This window comes from Aulonocara sp. 'chitande type north' Nkhata Bay, linkage group LG7, assembly GCF_057382095.1.
Source record: "Aulonocara sp. 'chitande type north' Nkhata Bay isolate Kocher_YH1m ecotype deep benthic linkage group LG7, A_spYH_male_GT1.1, whole genome shotgun sequence".
Taxonomy (NCBI): Eukaryota; Metazoa; Chordata; class Actinopteri; order Cichliformes; family Cichlidae; genus Aulonocara; species Aulonocara sp. 'chitande type north' Nkhata Bay.
Window position 1 is genome coordinate 57,013,066 of NC_141350.1, and position 19,889 is coordinate 57,032,954.

Sequence of the window (19,889 nt, forward strand, 5' to 3'; positions counted from 1 at the left end):
TTCTAGTAAATGGTCGGTATTTATATAGCGCTTTACTAGTCCCTGAGGAAAGTGCTTTACACTGTCCAAGTCGGGGCTCGAACCGGCAACCTTCCGATTACAAGGCGAACTCCCAAATCTTGAGCCACGATCGCCTTCTCTGTTAGTTGCAGAGAACACAAGGATGTCTCTAAGTGCACATTGTACCAGGACATGTTAGTTCGCAGGTTGATGATTAATATTGTAATTGCATCATCAGATTTGCAGCTGCATGTTCTGGACACTTGGGTGAAGAGAGGAGCTGTGGTGGTGAGTTGGATCAGGTGATGGGGGAGGATGCTGGACAGACCTGGCACACCCAAACATATTGTGAGGGTGTGTTGGGAACGCCTGGCAGAGGCCCTGATCTGTGAGATCTATAACTCCCACCTCCTGCTGAACTTCAAAAGCATTCCAAGGGAGGCTGGGGACATTGAGTCCAAATGGACATTGTTCAGCACCTCCATTGCTGAGGCTGTAGCAAGGAGCTGTGGCTGCAAGGTGGTTGGTCCCTGCCATGGTGATTTTGGCCAAACCAGTGGGGTTCTGGAAATACTGTCTGGAGCTATGGGGCAGCGTCTCTGATTTGGCAGACTGGGGTGGTGGTTCCTCTCTTTAAGAAGGGAGACCAGAGGATCTGCTCCAACTATAGGGGTTCACACTACTCAGCCTCTCTTGGAAGGTCTATGCCACCGTACTAGAGAAGAGAGGATGTAGATTAGTTGAACTTTGAATACAGGAGGAACAATCCAGCTTTTGTCCTGGATGCAGTACACTGGACCAGCTCTTTATCCTTTCAAGGATATTTGAGGAATATTTGAGGAAATGTTAAAAACCTAATTTTTTATTTAGAAATGTTCATATTATAATATTAACGATTATTTTGAATTTTTACTTTGCTTTTCCCTCTTCCTTTGGGAAATATTCTTCTAAATAAAAAATGACATAACTAACTTAAGCTGTGTTTTCTCTTCCAATAACAGCAGGGAGGAATGTTGTCCCTGATCGAGTGTACTCTGATTGAGGAACTGGATGCCACTGATGAAGACTGTGAGTGTCTTTCTTCAGTCATTATTTCCTTTTTCCATGCATAATAGCTCAACTGAGGTGCGACTAATGTTTTGGTTTGTTGTTTGTTATTTCCGACAATGCAGCAAGTCAAGGATTTAACCATCTGGAGTTTAAAATTGTGGTTGAGCCTCCTGATGGTCAGTCCTTCTCCATTGTTCTCCTGGCTCCTTCCCGCCAGGAGAAAGCTGCCTGGACAAGTGATATCAGCCAGGTAAGAAGTCAATGGTACAAAGATGGAATTGAATTTACCTACCTGTGGCAAGGTTTCATGCTTTTTTTCTGCTTTGTGTTTTAGTGCATTGATAATATCCGATGCAACGGCCTGATGACAAGCGTGTTTGAGGAAAACTCCAAAGTTTCTGTGCCACACATGATCAAGTAAGAAAAAATGAGTGAAAAAGTGCAGTATAAATAACTACAGTCGTAGTTGGAAGTTTATATATTTGTCATGGTCATAAAAAGAAGAATTGGTTGTACAACTCTGAATTTATTTTGGGAGTTTAACAATGTTAGAACTACTTCAAAGAAAGTTTCACTAACGCTGGCTAACAGCAAAAACAGAAGCACTTGTCCGATAGAAAAGTTCAGTATATGCTCAACAATTCACCTCAGTATTGCTACCACTGAATGGAAGTGAACTTAACTGAGTCATTGACTCATATTGGACTTCTTTCACAAAGATTTACCAGAGCCAGTTTTATAGGGGGAAAAGCCTATACTTTGTTGACTGCAGTTTGCAATCTTACAGAATCTAGCAGTGAGATGTTGTATCTTTAAATTAACAGTACTGTGCTAAAGTTTTGAACCATTCCTGATTTCTTAAGATTTGCAATGACAATTGAAATAGAATATGGGATGAACCAGACTTTCACGTCATCATGTAGTATATTCTTAACATCCTCAAGAGGACATCCTGGGCTTTCTATTGATGCCACATTTGTGGGGGTTGGGGTACCAACGCATATGAACTCTGTTTTAACAATAACAGGAATTGCAGTTTTTTTTTTAAGTGATCATCGTTTTCAGATATTGTGATTCTATTGCTAAAAATCTGATTGTTTCTTCAATTTGAGAGCCTAAACTTTGTTTTGGTAGGATTTCAGAAATAGGGTAATAGAGGAAAGGGTGAAATTGTGGTAGGAGACCCAGACCCAGAGCTGTCAAGAGATGTTGTGAAGGAAGGCCAGACATTAGAACTGGAAGGTGAAACACTCTGGAGAAGACCAGTTTTTGAGGCACCCAGGTTGCAGTCTAGGGCTCTGAAGGTTTTAGACATGTTTAGAAAGGGAAATAAGAACTTGTTAATTCCAATTCACACACTCTTATCTTCCAGAGCTGTCCTTGTCCATATCAACCTAGGAGGTTTTCATTTTGCCCAAGCTCACTGTCCTCAAAATCTGGCATGTCTTCCTCTGAACTTTCACCTCTGCTGTAATGTCTGGCCTTCCTTCACCTCACCTCCTGATAGCACTAAGTATGACTCCCTTCGACTGTTCTACATAAAATCCTATGTGCCTGACTTAGTCCTCTGTTATACCATCCGTGGTCATTGTCAGTGCCGTGGGTGACATGACCTAACAACCCAGGTTAAGATGAATATTAGGTATGGACATTAATAAAAAAGTTATTCGTTAAAATATATGTTTTAGTGTTCCGTTTTGTTTTCATCATCTAACTGTTTTAATATTCAGTGAATGGAAATTTTACCAGAAATGCTGGAGAACAGCCTGCAGCATCTGTTGTAGTTTTCAAGAAGTCTCACACGTCTCCTGAGCAATCCCAGCTTATTCTTCTTTGACAAATCTGCCAAGCAGATACAGATTTGATGGTCTCTCCTCTCCCTTCCTGTGCAGGGTTCTAGAGATAGTCTTCTTCAAAACTACAATTCCCAACTTGGCTAAATTACTCACTAGTGTCTTGGCAGTTGTTATGGGGTCTTTAGGCACATCTAAGTTTTCTTTCGCTTCCAACTTCTGAACAAACAGAACAGCTTGTCATCTCTCAAAAGCAGCACATATATTATCAACTACAGATCCTATGAAAGATAATATATGGTTTAAGCTGCTGCTACATGCTGGGTGTTTTTCTGGTGGAAAAAGTCAGTCTGTGCAGCTGCATATGGGAGAACACCAGGGCTGCACAACACTATGGCTGATTAACCCCCCTAAACATCCATCCATCCATCCATCTTCATCCGCTTTATCCGGGGCCGGGTCGCGGGGGCAGCAGCCTAAGCAAAGACACCCCCCTAAACATTCTGATTTAACCTGACTGTGGTATTTTCTTTCTGAAGGTCTGATGCTCGACTGCATAAAGACGATGTTGACATTTGCTTCTCAAAAACGCTCAACTCCTGCAAAGTCCCGCAGATCCGATACGCCAGTGTGGAGCGCTTGCTAGAGCGTCTGACAGACCTGCGCTTCCTCTCCATAGATTTCCTCAACACATTCCTCCACACTTACAGGATCTTCACCACAGCTACTGTGGTCATCGACAAGCTGGCTGACATCTATAAGAAGCCGTTCACCTCCATACCTGTAAGGTACATGTCATCATTTGTAACAGGCATCCAAATATTCATGAATCCTCTATGTATTTCCCCCCCTTCATGTTTAGCACGTATAGCTGCCTGCAGCACGTCTTTCCATTTCCACATTTTGTGTTGCTCCTTTCATCCTCCTCATTCCTTCCTTTTTCCATGCTCTTTTTGTTCTGTCACTGCCCCAGAATTGAGCAACATTCATGTGACCGTCTGTCCATCATGTCACTCTGTCCTGACTACAGTCTGAAGATCACACAACTTGCACTGGACCAGTCCAAGTAAAGACCCTCAGTAGGACTGATGAATCATTTGAGTGTGTTCTTGTCAAGCACTGCACATCAGCTAGTTTCCTTTCTCTTAGATCCCTGGAGCTCTTCTTTGCAACCAACCAGGGCGTGTGGGGAACTGACCCTTTGAACAACAAATCGCCAAGGCTGTGCCGCAAGTTTTCCTCTCCTCCTCCTCTGTCCATCCCCTCTCGTACCGCTTCCCCTGTGCATTGCCGAAAGCTCTCCCTGAACTCCCCTATCAGTGTGAAAACAGGAGCCCTAGACCTGTCCACCACTCGTTCCTCTTCTGCAGCCAACTCCCCAACCTCTAGTCACAGCCCATCCATTGCCTCTCCTCCACCTGGCTCTACCAGAGCGCCCTCTGGCTTTTCCTCCCCTCCACCCACCGCCACAAGGTCTCCTAGCCTCCCCCAGGCCTCTGGGGTATCCTCACCACCCCCTGTCTCCACCAAGGCACCGCTGGATCTCAGCCGTGGTCCTAGTTCCCCAGAGCTGAGTCCAGCTGCAGGGGAGGATGCCAGTGGAGAGCCGCCTCGCATTGATGCCTTCTGTGGGAAGCTGAGGCGCAGCTTCCGCAGGGGTGGGTATCTGCAATACAAAGACATATGAGTCACACTCTGTGAGACCCCTATATCAACACATTTGTAAGCACATGCCTGAGAGTCAACTAGTATAAAATAATACATTAAAAACAAGTATGTTTAAAAATTTGTATCATCTGTTTCAGAAGTAGTCTTACATTTTTCTCCTCTAATGAACTTTTTCTCCTCTAATCATTCATTTATTCCTGATAAGGCTTGCCCACCTAAACAGACTCAGTGAAAGACATAAATGGGTCACCATTACCCAACACAGGAATAATCGTGCTCTTACATCACCATCTGGCCACAGCTGACAGCCTGCTCACTATAAAAACAGCACTGAAGCATTAGATCAGAAACTCTCTAACAAACAACAAGGAAGAGAATGACAATAAGGAGATAAAGAGAGCTTTCTACTTTGCTATTGACCCTCTCCAAAGTCCAATAGCAGTCAGAAGAGCAGCTTGTAATCCACAAGTTCAATCATTCACATGAACACTCTGTCTGGTGTTCATTTGAAGGTTGCTTTCTTTTTTGAATACATAGCTTAGTTATCTGTGGAGCCTTTTAGATTAAAAATAATAACAATTATAATTTTCTAACTGTTGGTACGATTTCTTTAAACTGTCACAAAAGATATGTAGAGCTGTACAATTAATGCAGACATGTTTTTTTTCCTACCATCAAAGTGTTTTCCATGTAGACTTTTCTTGGGTGGGTGGGTGGAAGGGGGGGGGGGGGGTGTATATTAATGGTTTAGCATGTTTAGCATTTTAGGGTTGTCTGAGACCATGATCAATTTACTAGTAGACAGTCCTCACACTTTTATTTTGTAAACCTTCACTTTTATTTTTACAGCAAACCAGTAAGCCACTGGCCTTGTTATATCTAGTTTTTCCCTACCAGCAGGCAGGTTGCTTTTTTTTGTCACAGCCAGGCGGAAGCTGACTGTGTGTTGAGGGAATAATGGACCCAAATGCAGACAAAACGGAATGTGGAACGTCACTTGAATTAACAAAAGGCAAGCCGTTTATTGAGGCTAATAAAAAGGTGCAAACGAAGGGGCAAGCTAAACTGATGCAAAACTAAACTTAGTAGAAACACATGGAGCTGATTAGAATAATGACACCACAGGGGAAGTGAAACTAAACAGAATGAACATGGGACACCACAACTCTTCAAACTAAAACAGGAACATAACCCGTTATATTCCTGTTTTATGACATGACATGACATGACATGACATGAGCTTGACAACATAGGACACGCAGACATGAAACGCATGACAGGCTAAGACGCGGACTTAACATGGTGCACAGACAAGGAACATGAACACTGTAAAAACATACAGAGGGAAAAAGGGGCTGGAGATGACACAGGGACATAAGCACAAACAGAACAAGATGACTGGGGGGGAAACAAATGACAGAAGGAATGGGTCACAAGGGGAAAACGTGTAAACAAGAGGAGGAGATGGGAGACAAAGACTGAAACACATGAACGGTTAGGGAGACTTAAACACAGGGGGTGAAGATACAAGGGGAACCTAATAAACAAAGAACTAACATGGCAACCTAAGCAAAATAGAATGAGCTTTAGCTAACTAAATGAGACTAAAACATAAACAACGAATATCAAAATACAAGGAAACTCAAAACACTGGGTCACACAGCAATTTTTTTTGGTGGTCTTTGATGTCACTTAACTGCCTCTACAGTCTCTTGACCCATGTTCCAGTGTCTTGGATTATAGGTGGCCATGACTGTCCTTGTTCTGCTCTGGGGTTTCACTGCAAACTGGAGGACCATTCTATCCTGAACCTGCAGCAGGCAGAGAACAGGTTTATATGCTGCCTTGAAAAGATTACTAACACTGCAGAGCAGAACAAGGGGGGAAGAGGGGGGGGGGGGGGGGGGGTCTTAGGGACTAGGAAACGTTTTGTATCAGAGACAACACAAACTTCAGTACTGTCATGACTAGGTTCAAGCTGTTAATCCCCTCATTATCCCTGTTAATCAGAATATCATTTTTGGTTTTTCTTACATTGTTTTCCCCAGTCTTAGGAGTCAGGCAGCAAAGAAAGAAATCATTCTGATGCACATCATAAAGTACACAGATTTCTTTTTCAAAAAAGTTTCTCCTAAATGTATGTTTAGAGTACAGTTAGGGCCTTTGAAATCTATGTCATCATAGATAAATGGTAAATGGCCTGCATTTGTATAGTGCTTTTCTAGTCCCTAAGGACCCCAAAGCGCTTCACACTACATTCAGTCATTCACCCATTCACACACAGGCGATGGCAAGCTACATTGTAGCCACAGCTGCCCTGGGGCGCACTGACAGAGGCGAGGCTGCCGGACACTGGCGCCACCGGGCCCTCTGACCACCACCAGTAGGCAAACATGGGGTTAGTATCTTGCCCAAGGATATTTGGCATGCAGCTAGGAGGCAGCCTGGGATCGAACCACCGACTTTCTGATTAGTGGCTGACCTGCTCTGCCACCTGAGCTACAGCCACCCGATCTCAAAGGGTTAAGAGACTAGGTTACCAGTGTAACAGTAATTGGGGTTGTGTTTGGTCCATGTCACTTGGGATTGCTTGGCGGCTCAGTTAACTTGTTAATCTTAGATAGGAGATGGCTTATTTTCAGCATGTGCTCGATAGTCCCTAATAATATTTTAAGTTACTTTTGTTCTCTGTGTGTTTTACACTCCCACGTGATTGTTTTCTACCCTCAGTACTGTATACTCATTAAAAAATGCTCCAATACTTGTTTCAGATGTTACATGCAGTATATTCCTTAACAGCTGTCCTGGAGTCAGTATCCCTGGACAAATTCATTCCTGAGTCACCAGCTACCAGTGAGCCAGGTGACACATCCCCCTGCCGCTCGCCTTCAACACCGAGGCATCTCCGTTACCGTCAATCGGGAGGTACCAAATACACACACACACACACACACACACACACACACACACAATTTTCTAAATCTCTAGAGGCATGGAAAACAATGAGTACACTAAACATGGTTTTATTTTTTCATGGTGCAGCATAGAAAATATATTTGTTGAAACTGATTCATTTCATTATTTCATGAAAAATATTAGCTTATCTTAAATTTTATGGCAGCAAGATGTTTCAAAAATGTTGGGATCTGAGTATGGCAGCTGAGGCAGACCCTTTTTAATGGTCAAGGTGGCTGACAATAGAGGTGTAACCCCTACCAGTTACACTTCTATTGTAATTTTATAGTTATAGTAATTTTTTTCCTGATTTGAGGTTTGATTGCTCATTACACTGGTTGCTGGTGTATGCTGGTACTGTGTGTGAAGAGCTGTGGAAACCCCACAGGTACCTTCACAACACCACTTATATTTGTTTAATAATTTTATTTTTGGTGACTTTCTTTTTTGTCCCCATGCCAAACAACTTTCACATGAGATGACTATGTAAACAGATTTGTCCTCATAATATGATGATTACCAATAACACAAACATATTTACACATTATTTATAACAGACTGTGTAAAGCGAGCAGGCTCTCTTTTTCTTGCTGTTTTTTAATGTTTTTGACTCCTTGCAGTTACATCAGGGGAGACCTCTCGCTGCTCTATGTCACCAGCTTCAGCTTTTGCAATCGCCACTGCTGCTGCTGGACATAGCAGCTCCCAGGGTGAGCATGTCAACTCATCAAGATCCAAAGATGCACACCAGAGGAAGGGAACTGTTGCTTTGGTGTCATTTAAATTAATATTAAGAGGTTGCTAGATGTAATGATGGGCTCAAATCATCTGCTGCAAAAATGTTAGTGCTTAGAAATTCACAGCTTCTACTCTTGTACTCAAGAATGTTATACAGAAGGTAAAAAAAAAACTTTGATTCAGAGGATATTGAAATTGTTGACCCTATTTATTTGTCTCGGGACTCCATCAGGATTTTAAAAACAGTAGCTAAAAGCCTATATTTACAAACTTTTATTAGTTAAAATGTATGTGCAGTCGCCTTGTTGTGATGATGTATTTGATTGTAAAAGTCTCAAAGTTCTAATACTCTTCCATTTTTAATAGTACTATGCCTTTGTTTGTTTTTTGACATGTATATACTGTTACACTGGTGAATGCTCATATTCCATTCCCAGGGTTCCAAATTATGAGATAAATATGATTGTAAAGAAACTCTGTGAGCCCAAAGCTCAGGAAACAAACTCAGGCATTTTGAGGGAGTTTTTTTTCCTACTCTGGCTCTTTATGATGTCACGGAAAGTAGAAACACTATCCTGCCAAAAATATTCACTGGTCTGACTTCACACCCTCATGAACTTCAGTGATATCCCATTCTGAATCCATAGGATTTCATATGATGTCGACCCATGTTTTGCAGCTATAGTAGCCTCAGCAATTCTGGGATGGCTTCCCACAAGGTTAAAGAGAGTGTTTATGGGGATTTTTGACGATTTTTCCAGAAGTGCATTTGTGAAGTCAGACACTGATGTGGCTACCTAGTTTTCAAAACCTAATTTTTTGGAGGCAGAAAATCGAAATAAACTGTTTCCTTTAGACCAAGGGTCTCAAACTCATGGCCCACATCACCTCTGCTCATGGCCCGTACATTGACATGAAGAAAAATAATGCAATTTAGCCCGTTACTTTTTGTTAGGGAGGATTTGTTTGTTGTTTGTTGAAATATTTGTGGGTGTTTTCTTGTTTGTTTGTTTGCTTTTTGCACTACTTGAGCAATAAAGATGACAGTGTCAGCAGTGGCCCACAGCTCATTTAAGTTTGAGACCCCTGCTTTAGAAAGTTGAGGAGCTTCACCAAGGCCCAGTATAAGACAAATATGCATCAATAAATGAATCATGCAAAGCTACTCTATTAGAGTCCAAGAAAAAATATATATAACTGGAAATGTTGTTGTTTTAGTGGCTTATTATTAATTTCTTTTTTTCTTTTTTTGTTGTCCCGTTTGGATCTTTAGCCATCAGAATTGTTGTCTTAAGGCCAAGAAAGATGCCAAGCGGATTTATTTTACCAAGTGGATCATCATGGCCTTGCCATATTGGTCCATTTTATTGACCTTTATTATAATTATGTATTTATTTTATTTTATTTTCGGTTGCTACAAACGGGACAGAAATGACAGGGAGATAGGACAGGGAGAAAGAATGAAAGAAAGAGAGGGAGAGAAAGAAAACCAAAGGGGAGAAGAGACAGTGAGAAAGGGGGGAAGAAAGAAAGAAAAACAAACAAAACACCTGGATCACCTGTATGGAGAAAAAAAAACAGAAGCGAAAACAAACAAAAAAGAGCAACATAATAAATACAGCGCCATCACAATAAACTAGCTAGCAGTAGATAACAGTTTAATACTAAATATTAAACGCTATTGTGCAGCACGCAAGATAGACAGCGCACAATGTGCTTTGAGGCAGCAGCCAAGAAAGGTGTAGTCCACGTCTGTGAACACCCGTGGGTACACCTGTGTGCACACCTGTGTGGATCAGCATGCTTGTATTCCAAAGGTTTCTCCATGTAACGATCTGCTAGGGAGTGTGGGGAGCCATAGCCCCGTCCCCCAGGGCATGAAGCAGGTATGGAGGAGATCCAGGCCCCAGACATCCAGAGGCCCCAGAGTACGAGGACCCGAGGAGGACCACCAAAGGGGGGGAACCGTGCCACCCTCCTGGGAAGAGCTGAGTAGAGCCCCAAACGAGAGGTCACCCAGCAGCTACGGAGCAGAGGCCAGAGGGGGTTGCAGTGGCGTGCCCGCGGGCTCTGCCGGCAGCCAGCTGTGCCAGAGAGGACCGAGCTTCCGGCCCAGAGGCCCGAGGGCACCCCACCCCCCGGAAAGGGTCCAGCCCCGCCAGTCGGCCACCAGGAGTGAGCCGGTACATACATGAGCGCCCAGCCCCAGTCAACAAGAACCACCAACACACCAACGTCTGAGGGCATCAGCCACCGGCAGGGAGTGTGGTGAGGGGAGATAGGCCTCCGTACTTTGGAGGGCCTGAGATGTACCCATAGAGGTTGAGTCTAAGACCCAACCTGACATATAGACACAGACGAACAGGCGCACGCGGACACAAACGTGCATTGCCACCCCCATATACACAACCAAATACTCGGCACTCACCCAACGTGTAGACAGACACAAATAGACACTGCACAGACAGTCACACTCCCCAAACATACTCTATATCCCAGGTCCAGGTACCCCCGCCCTCAGAGGTGCAAGCTGCACCTAGACCCAGGAGATGTAACCCTTCTCTCTGGGGTGGAGGCAAGCGGACCACCTCCTTATCTGCAGTAGCAGGGAGGCCCCACATCCCAGACCCCAGTCTGAGGCCAGCACCTCCTCCCAGCCCCCCAGCCCTGACGGCTAACAGAACCGGGGTGAGTGAAGACCCCAAACCTCCCTCCGCCCGCTCATATGTAGTGCTGCTGTGTGCTGTTCTAAAGTGCATTTAAAACACAGGAGAGCATGGTACTAGCTTCCTATCAGAGAGCAGCACGGCTCCTCCCGAAAACCCTCAGTGTCTATATGCATTTAAAATTGAGGGTAGGGCACCAGCGCCAGAGGTGGGTTGGAGTACACCGACCATCCTCTGGATGCTATAAAACGTGCCCACCCCTAAGGCCCTATATGTATGTGTTATGTGAGAGTGTGAGTAATGTGGATGTCTAGGTTGCAGAATAAAATTGAGGCACAGGCGGACAGAAGGGGACAGAGGGGGAGTACCTCCCCTGCACCCTGGTGACATACCTGCACCCCAAGCCCTGCGTGTGTGTGTGGGTGTGGTAGAGCGGGAAGAGGGAGGCAGCTGAGGATGGGGAGGGAAGAAAGGGAGGGGCAAGCGGCCTACTGGGGCCAGCTCCCCTGCTGACCCCAGTAGGCACCCCCACACTCTGGAACCCACCAGGGCAAGGGGGCCCAGGCCCATCCGGACCGGGGCCTGCAGCAGCAGCACCGCCCAGCCCCACAGAGTCCGGGGCAGCCCACCCGACTCCACCCCAGAGAAAACTGCACCCACCCCATCATCCAATCATCTCCCAAACTACACAAGACAATAGACACCCAGGTTGAGTTCATTCTCTACCTCTCCTATATATCTCCCCCACCTGCAGAGTGAGCTCCTGTAGAGAGGAGACCACCTGCAAAGATATAACAGCCTCCCCACCAGTTAGAGAGCCCCGTAGTTGGGCCGATGCACCAGAGGTCCCCTGCACTGGGGCTGAACCCCCTGCACCCACCCGCCCACAGCTCCGGCAACACAACAGCCAGGACCCAAGCCCCCAAGGCCCAGCCAGAGCCCCAGACCAGGGGCGGAGCACCCCCAGACCCCCAAGCCTCCCCGCCCATCCCGGACCCACCCAGGGGCAGCCAGGCTACCAGGCCAGTAACCAACGTCCGCCAGCACAGACCCTCCCCCATCTCCGCTGTACGCAGCCACAAGGAAAGCACCATCTAAGAGCCACCAGAGCCCCTAACTAGGTCATGGCCACATCCCCCGGGTTAGGCCCTCCAGGGAAAACGTCCCTAGGGAATCCCCAGACGCCCTAAGGCTTATTATTAATTTCTTACAAGTGGCACCAGTATTAACCTTTGCACCTTGTAAACTTTAGCAACACTTTATGATTTATTGTCTTCTCCATTTTTTGTAAATAATTCTGCTGTTTTGGTGCGGATATAGCTCATTTAGTTGAATGGACCACTTATATGTTATAAGGCTACCTACTGGACAGGTGCAGGTTCAACTCTGCCCTGGGAAATTTACTGCATGTCATTCCCTCTGCTTTATTGTCAGTAAAAGCTAAGAGCCAAAAATAAATATGTATTAAAAAAAATACACACACCACACACACACACACACACACACACACACATATACATATACACATTTATGAGTAGGTTGAGTAGTGCTAGTAACTTAACATTAAAATGAAAGCCAAACCCTGAAAGGACCATGAAAATTTTCTTGATACCAAAATAATAAATGTTGCCTGACATAACATCTTTAATGGCCATGATCTCTGTTTTGTCCTTCTAGGTTTTAACAATTCTGAGAAAGCCTGTGACAAAGAATTCATCATCCGCAGAGCTGCTACTAACAGAGTTCTCAATGTGCTGCGCCACTGGGTTTCTAAGCATTCCCAGGTAAGTCTTCCAGTTAAGTTATAAATTCACCTATTTAAGGACTCTGGTGATTTTCTGTTTCAGTATAAATAGTTGTTCCTGTGTAATGTCACTGTAGCTGTATAGTTGAGAACTCTGGGTAGTAGAGACAGGAGTCCCCAGACAGCAGTCTTCTTGTCTTGCGTATATATTTAATATTTATACAAAAATATTTATACATGGGTAGTCTTTGATGGTGTCATTAGAACAAGCAAAAGCTAAATAACAAAAACTTGCATGTAAGTGACTAATGAAAACCTTTTTGTTTTTAATTAAGAGTAATGTGGTATTTTAAAATGTGTTTTCATTAGCTGGAAACATAGTTGCAAAACTCCTTGCATGCTTCACACTAGTTGAGAACATATGGTCCAACACACATTAAAGTTAAGCTAATTGCCAAACTAATTTTTAGGGAAAGGCGTTATGGACCTTTGATCTTCTGGAGATAGCTCTTTATCAGGAGCAGTGTATGTTTTGGGTCGTTAGCAATTTGGTAGATTAAGCAACAACTCAGACCCAGTTTTCCTGCTGACTGCTGGAAGTTTTCATTCAAAATCTTTACATATCCTTCTGTCTTCATGATTTCTTCCACACTGACAAGATTCCCATTTCCAGATGCACTGAAGCATCCCTACAGCATAATACTAGTGTGTTTCACTATGGGAGTGAAACCTCTCTCTTCTTTCTATAAACATGGCAGCATCTGTATAGGCAAAAAACGCAATAATTTCTTCTCATCTCACCTAAGAATGCACTTCCAGTATGCAAAATCGGTCTCCAGGTTGTCCTTCGCGTACTGGCTTGAAGCTGTGTCTTCTGCAGACGTCTGCACCCTTATAGTTCACTCTCGTCCAGGGCTCTAGTGATTGTCTTCTTTGAAACTACAGTTGCTGAAGTTTATTTATTTATATATATATATATATATATATATATATATATATATATATTCTATAACATATAACAGCAAGCCCTAGTGCATGGTGCAATAAACCACTTTAGCTTCATTTGTGAGGGGTGAAAGTGGTATTAGTCAGTTTCGTCCATTCTATTAAAGCTTCTTTGGAGGAAGAGACCTGCTGAATAAAGACGTTTTATTGCCACTGCAGAGAGAAGTGACACGGTAGATCTGTTGCCATTGAATCATCAAGCATTTTGGACCCATCACGACAGAAAGATTTTACTACATTAACAGAATGAAGAGCTGGACTTTAGGTGTTCTCTATAAAGCTAAGGTAGTAGAAATTGGTAGCAATTATACTGAAGATAAATGTTGCCTTCATGGCTCTTGTCATCTCCATGAAGAAGTTTTTAAAACACTGTTGTCTGTGGGAGGAGGAACTTCATGCTGAGCATCTAACCAAGAATAATACTGTGCTGCTGCCTTGTGTGTATATAGCTGACAATAAAAAAGTCAGCCATGTAAGTAAATGTGACCTAAGTAATGACTCATTTGCTCTAGAAAGTTTATAAGAAACCTAGAGCTGGCTAACTGGACCATTGCTCAGCCCACCTGAAAGAGTTTGTTGTTGTGTTTGTTTTGATTGTTTCTTTTCTCCCGTCACTTTTTTCCCTCATGGAGGTACTTTTTGCTCTTCATGTCTTGTCTCCCACCCAGGAAGCATGGAAAAAGGTCAGCATCTTCCCCAGGGTAGCGAAAAGATTATAATTTTCATTTTACATTATATAAGATGCTATTTTTGCAACTGAATATTTAGCTTGGAAAGTAAACTTCTGTTGGTTGGTCCTAGGTTAAGTGTTATGTGGCCATGACCTTTAATTTTTTTTAAATATCATCCTACAAAAGTCAGTTCAGTTTGTGGCTTTTTACACGCTACTACTGCTGGTCTTATAGTTTTGATGTAATTTTCTAGACAGTTTTATTAATTTTTTATGATGCTTTGCCACATCTAACTTATTATAACAACATTGTAAACAGTGTAAAACTGCTACTTCTTCCTAAAAACATGGTCTTAATTGTTAACACTTATCTGCAAATTGCAGCTCTAACAGATAAAAAGGAGCCTAAAAAGTGACAAGTACTTTTGGGATTATTTTGTTGTTGCATTTCCAGGACATCAGCAGTCACTATCATTTTCAAAGCGGGTGAAATTGATTCACATTGACCTATGCTTCATAACTGGAAAGATTATTACCCCTGAAGTTGGCTTTGTGTTATACTGTAATGATCAAGTGTTGTCAGTTATTTATTTATTTATTTATTTATTTATTTATTTATTTTTGAGAAATGTACTTTAGAGCCTCATGCTAACCATCCAGTAAGGTCTAAGGAATCTTCCAAGAATGGTGAGACAGAGAATTAATGGATCATAATTTCATTGCTCTAGAGGAAGTTAGGCCTGCAGTCTATGTTATCATGGCAATGTACCCCAATGGGATGTAAAAGATGCTGGGAAATTTAAAAACAAATGAACACAGAAAAATTAAAAACCATTGGTAAAGTTTTCAAAAGTGCATGTTAGAGTTATAATGTGTCTAATTAGTAGGTATATCTGATATCCCTGTGTTGGTGTTGTTCCTGTGTCGTCATTATAGGAGCAAGGTAGTTGTATTCACCTGTTTACCATACCTGGCATTGACAACTATAAAGAGGTGAGCACGGGTCAGATCAAAGTACCAACAGCTGACTTGGACCTGTTATTTCTCTGGTGGCCCTGTGGCTCTCCCATGCAGATGTTAAGATGCTGACTCAGTCAGAACCCAACATTTTAGCCTTAAATCTGATCCATGTTCACTCTACCTTAATGTTCATCAACACCAGGTCAGTTAGAATGCAGAATGGCAGTACAGATTTGCAGGCACCTCATTTCCAAACTGTGTAAGTTTTGTTTTGGAGAAATGCACAGAGGATAACAGGCAGCAATTCAGACTAGAGGTTGTAGTCACTCTTCTATGTGGTTTTTATGTAGATGATTGTCTTGTCACTATTGGTTCTGAAGAGGAGGCAGCTTCAAGCATTTGGTCCTCTCTGTGCTTAAGGAGGCTTTAAGTTCACCAACAAGCAACAGATTAGTAACAGACGAGTTATGCTTGCTACCATACCTCAGCAGGAGAGATCAAAGGTTAAGGACTTGGATTTGGACAGTGAAAACTTGCCAGTAGAGAGAGCATTGAGTGTTTAAATAACATTTAAGAGCAAACCTCTCACAAGGAGAAGGATATTATCCACTGTAAGTCCTCTCTATGACCCATTTAAGTTTTCGGGACCTGTTATGTTGTGTTATGGTATCTACTAACATCTGGGCTGGGATGACATGTTGCCACCCACTCTTGCACAAGCATGGACAATCTAGATGGATGACAGCTTGTACATTATAATACTGAGAGGCCCTTTAAATCTTATAACTTTGGAGATGTTGCTTCTGCTTCTGCTCAGTGTAATTCCACTGAAACAAACTAGCATTCCTCACATGCCCTTGGACATGTACAGCTCATTTAGCTGCGAGTAGAATGGACAAGGTGTTTAGAAAGGAGTCAAGGCAGTGATGTAAATTAATATTTGGACAAACTTTTGGATTTCATCATTTAATTTTCTTTCTAGATTGATCCGGGGGAGGGTTGCATGGTTAATTAGGTTCATTTGGAGCTTAGGAAGGAGACAGCTAAAAACAGCTTTGAATCTAGCCTAGGTCAGCTTGCCTGGCTTGAGGCAAGGCTTCAGAGTTAGTTGCTATTTGCTAATTCAGAAGAAGAAATATTCAGATGAGATCAGTGGTTTGCAGAAAGGTGAAATATGAAGAAGAGCAGTCACCTCAGTAGGCTTATTTTCAAGCTTATGGATGGCATTTTGAGAGTTGGGTTAGGCTTAGTAGAGCGCTATACCAGAGGAGGCAAGGCATCAGGTTTTATTGGCTTGGGATCTTCACACTTCTGACCTTGTGCTTCAACATGTACATCCAAAAACATGGCAGAGTGGACATTATCACATGCTTTCTCAGTTTCAGCAAAGCTTTTTGTTTCCAGGTGCAACTACTGCTACAATATAAGGAGGATTTTAGCTAAATATAGACTTCAAGCAGCAATGGGACGTCAGCTGATGATCTTTCCAGATGAATCTCCATTTACTCAGATTAGAGAGGATTGCTTTGGGCCTTCTTAGGTTAAGTGTGAAAGGCGTCTTACAGCGAGAGCTGTGCGACTGGAGGTGCTGTCATCTTTGAACACAGACGCCTTTATTAATGGTCTTGGGGCAATTTATTTCAAGACATGAGAATTTGAGGTATGATAGGATAATGTCAGTAATGAATGAGAACTGGAGTAACTGGAGGATGGAATCGGGCACAAATACATCAAATTTTTGCTAAGGTAAAGGTGTAGATAGGTTTTCAGTCCCCCCACTGGTTCACATCATAGTGAACTGCTAATAGGGTTTGTTCTGTCTCGAAAATACAAAATCTGGATGTGTCTGTCTCGCAGACCTGCATCTCTTCACCTGCTTCCTGCTCTCACTATAGATCACAATGTCATCTGCAAACATCATATTCCACAAAGACTATGTCCTTGCATTTTTCAGCCTTTCAGATTCCACCTTCTGTGTAAGATGTAGTCCAGCTGTGTTCACTTTCCTCCATTCTTATGCTTCACCCCATGTTCCTCCCTATCTTAAAGCACATGCTCACTAAAGTCATTTCCATCTCCTTGGCAAATTCTGGTTACTATTTGTTCCCCTGTATTTCTCTTCTTAACACCATACCTATCCAACACCTCTCATAACCTCTGTTCCCTTCACGTACAACCTCACCCTTTCCCCTTCCCACTGTCATATATGAGTGCAAGCTTAATTAGATGTTAAATACACAATAAACCACTGAAATGAATCTTTCTGTGAGTGCCCACTACTCTAATCTTAACTTCAAGTCTAAGCTTCCCTATAAATATATATGCATGTGTTGTTTCAATCAGGACTTTGAAATGAACAGTGAGCTGAAGGTGGGGGTGATCAGTCTACTAGAAGAGGTGTTGCGAGATCCAGATCTGCTGCCGCAAGAGAGGAAAGCTACAACAAACATATTAAGGTACAAAGGGATTGCTGTAAATATCATTGTGTACTTCTTTTTATCTACACACTGTCCTAGAATTTTTTTTCTGCAATAGGCAAGGTGAAGCCATAGACTGTGCATGCAAAATAGACTTAGTTAACATGTTGTCACCCATTAGTTTGCAGGCGGAAACTTCAGTGTAAGTGTTTAAGACCCTACCTTGCTTTTTCTGTAGTAAAAGTTTCCATATTTGGAAAAGAAGCTGGAGTGCTAAGATAGCACATTCTAGTGGGTTTGGTTATAGCTGTTATTGATAAACTGTAAGGGGGCAATGTGCAGACAAAGTGCAATTAGTAAATATCTGTAATTAGTAAAAGACTTATCCAAGACAAGAATTTCAATCGTCAAAACTGAAGCACAAATTTCTTGTGATGGTCTATCCAGAACAGCTGCCTGTGTCTGTGCACCTGTCAGTCCAATCAGTTTAAGTCATACAAGTGTAAATCTAGGATGAGTGAGTTAAACAGGGTTTTGAGTGCCGTTAACCTAGGCATTTTAACACTAGAATTTATGCAGACAAAGTCACATTTATAGCAGATTGCCTCTAGGGTGAAGTAGGTAAACAGCAGATTACATATAAAAAGAACTGATACTGCTAATTCAGCTCCCTGTGTTGTTAGCCTCATGACCCTGCTTTTGCAGGTCCCTTTCAATAAAATAAACTTTATCTGAAAGATAGGCATAGCTACTGTGCTGTCACCCATTAGTTAGTGAAGACCCTTGTTGTTGTCACGTAACTATGGATGAATTACTTTTTCAAAAATTCATGCAAATTTTAGATCATGATTTTGAATGTTTAGTTGAGTTATTTTCATTGCAACACAAAGTGTTGTAGAGGTTTACATAATGTTCATGAGATCAGCTTTCATATGACTGGCACTGCATGTATGTAATGCTATGTCATTTTTGGTTTTCAGTGCACTTTCTCAAGAAGAACAAGATGATGCTCAGCTCGGGATGGAAGGCATATTACAAATGGTCAGTACTGTCATTTAGCAGAACGAGTTTCATAAAAGATTTTCCTGACAAGTTTATAACTTGTTTGTCGAAATCCTTTATCTCATGAATGACACAGAAGAGCTGCCCGCTTCTACACTTCATTGTGGTAAGAATAATGTCAGTAATGTCATGTCCTTGCCTTGTGAAAAATAGCCGCTGTGGTTACTCTGTATTGAGGAGAATTATGTTACCTCCCTCCTCAAATATCCACAGGTCGTTTCCTTATATGTGGACTTAATTTGTGTTTGTGTGGTACTGTAGTCCCCTGAAGAGCTTTGCAGTTTAGTACTGTTTTTTACACATGCAGTTTGTTTGTCTGTGTTTTCAAGGCGGAGAGTCCTAAATCAGAGTGTTTTGAGTCACTCTCAGCCCTAGAACTAGCAGAACAGATCACCTTGCTGGATCATATTGTGTTCAGGAGTATTCCTTATGAGTAAGTATGTTATACAAGACATTCAAGCTCTCCTTGCATCACCCTGGAGTTATTTAATATGATCATCTCTTTAAAATGTCTTTGTACAGCGCATTTGCCTATATTGAGTCTAGTTGGGTATCTCAACGTGCCTTAAGAATACAGCTGCCCAGTTTATAGTAAGTTAGCAAGTTAACAAATTATACAGTAATTTAACTAGGATTTATTGGCCTGCTAAAACACCTTAAATTAGATGTGTAGAGGACTATAAGCCTGGATCCCAGCAGAATAGCTGATATCATTGGCAGCCTACATCTAGTTGATGTAGGCTGCCAATGATATCAGCTGATCTGCTGGGATCTAGGCTGTTTGATTTTATGGTCTACCTGAACTAACAATATCCTTGATTAATATGATTAGCATAAAACAAAATTACACTTAAAGAAATATAGTATTTGACTCAAAGATAACTTCCCATAGGGGGCTAAAGATTTGGAGGAGTAAAGCTCAGAGATTGTAGGGAACAGATTATGACATGTGGACATACAGTATGTGTAACCTATGATTTTGGATATTTTCTGTCCTGCAGGGAGTTCCTAGGTCAGGGCTTTATGAAGCTGGATAAAACGGAAAGGACTCCATACATCATGAAGACCACCCAGCACTTTAATGATGTAAGACGGTGACTTTTTATCCTGAGCAGTGATGTAGTGGTGGGGCTTATAGGGAGTTTTATAAAAAGTCTGTGG

The 19,889-nt window shown here is 42.4% G+C and overlaps 1 protein-coding gene across 8 annotated transcripts in view; it reads left to right on the forward strand.

The window, feature by feature from the left end:
- The window catches only part of rasgrf2a (Ras protein-specific guanine nucleotide-releasing factor 2a), a 49,569-nt gene that overhangs the window by 26,407 nt on the left and 3,273 nt on the right, over positions 1-19,889 (forward strand). For 2 of the 8 annotated variants that reach the window (XM_086301555.1, XM_086301557.1), the window contains exons 11-24: positions 1,005-1,068; positions 1,173-1,300; positions 1,385-1,467; positions 3,383-3,631; positions 3,817-3,909; positions 3,993-4,501; positions 7,311-7,436; positions 8,087-8,176; positions 12,548-12,654; positions 17,593-17,705; positions 18,647-18,707; positions 18,805-18,834; positions 19,058-19,161; positions 19,730-19,814. In XM_086301555.1, the coding sequence (XP_086157681.1) occupies positions 1,005-1,068; positions 1,173-1,300; positions 1,385-1,467; positions 3,383-3,631; positions 3,817-3,909; positions 3,993-4,501; positions 7,311-7,436; positions 8,087-8,176; positions 12,548-12,654; positions 17,593-17,705; positions 18,647-18,707; positions 18,805-18,834; positions 19,058-19,161; positions 19,730-19,814 (1,842 nt within the window). Of the gene's footprint in view, positions 1-1,001; positions 1,069-1,172; positions 1,301-1,384; positions 1,468-3,382; positions 3,632-3,816; positions 3,910-3,992; positions 4,502-7,310; positions 7,437-8,086; positions 8,177-12,547; positions 12,655-14,251; positions 14,303-17,592; positions 17,706-18,646; positions 18,708-18,804; positions 18,835-19,057; positions 19,162-19,729; positions 19,815-19,889 lie in introns of all 8 variants that reach the window. The other 6 variants (XM_086301554.1, XM_086301556.1, XM_086301559.1 and 3 more) reach the window with 4 other exon arrangements.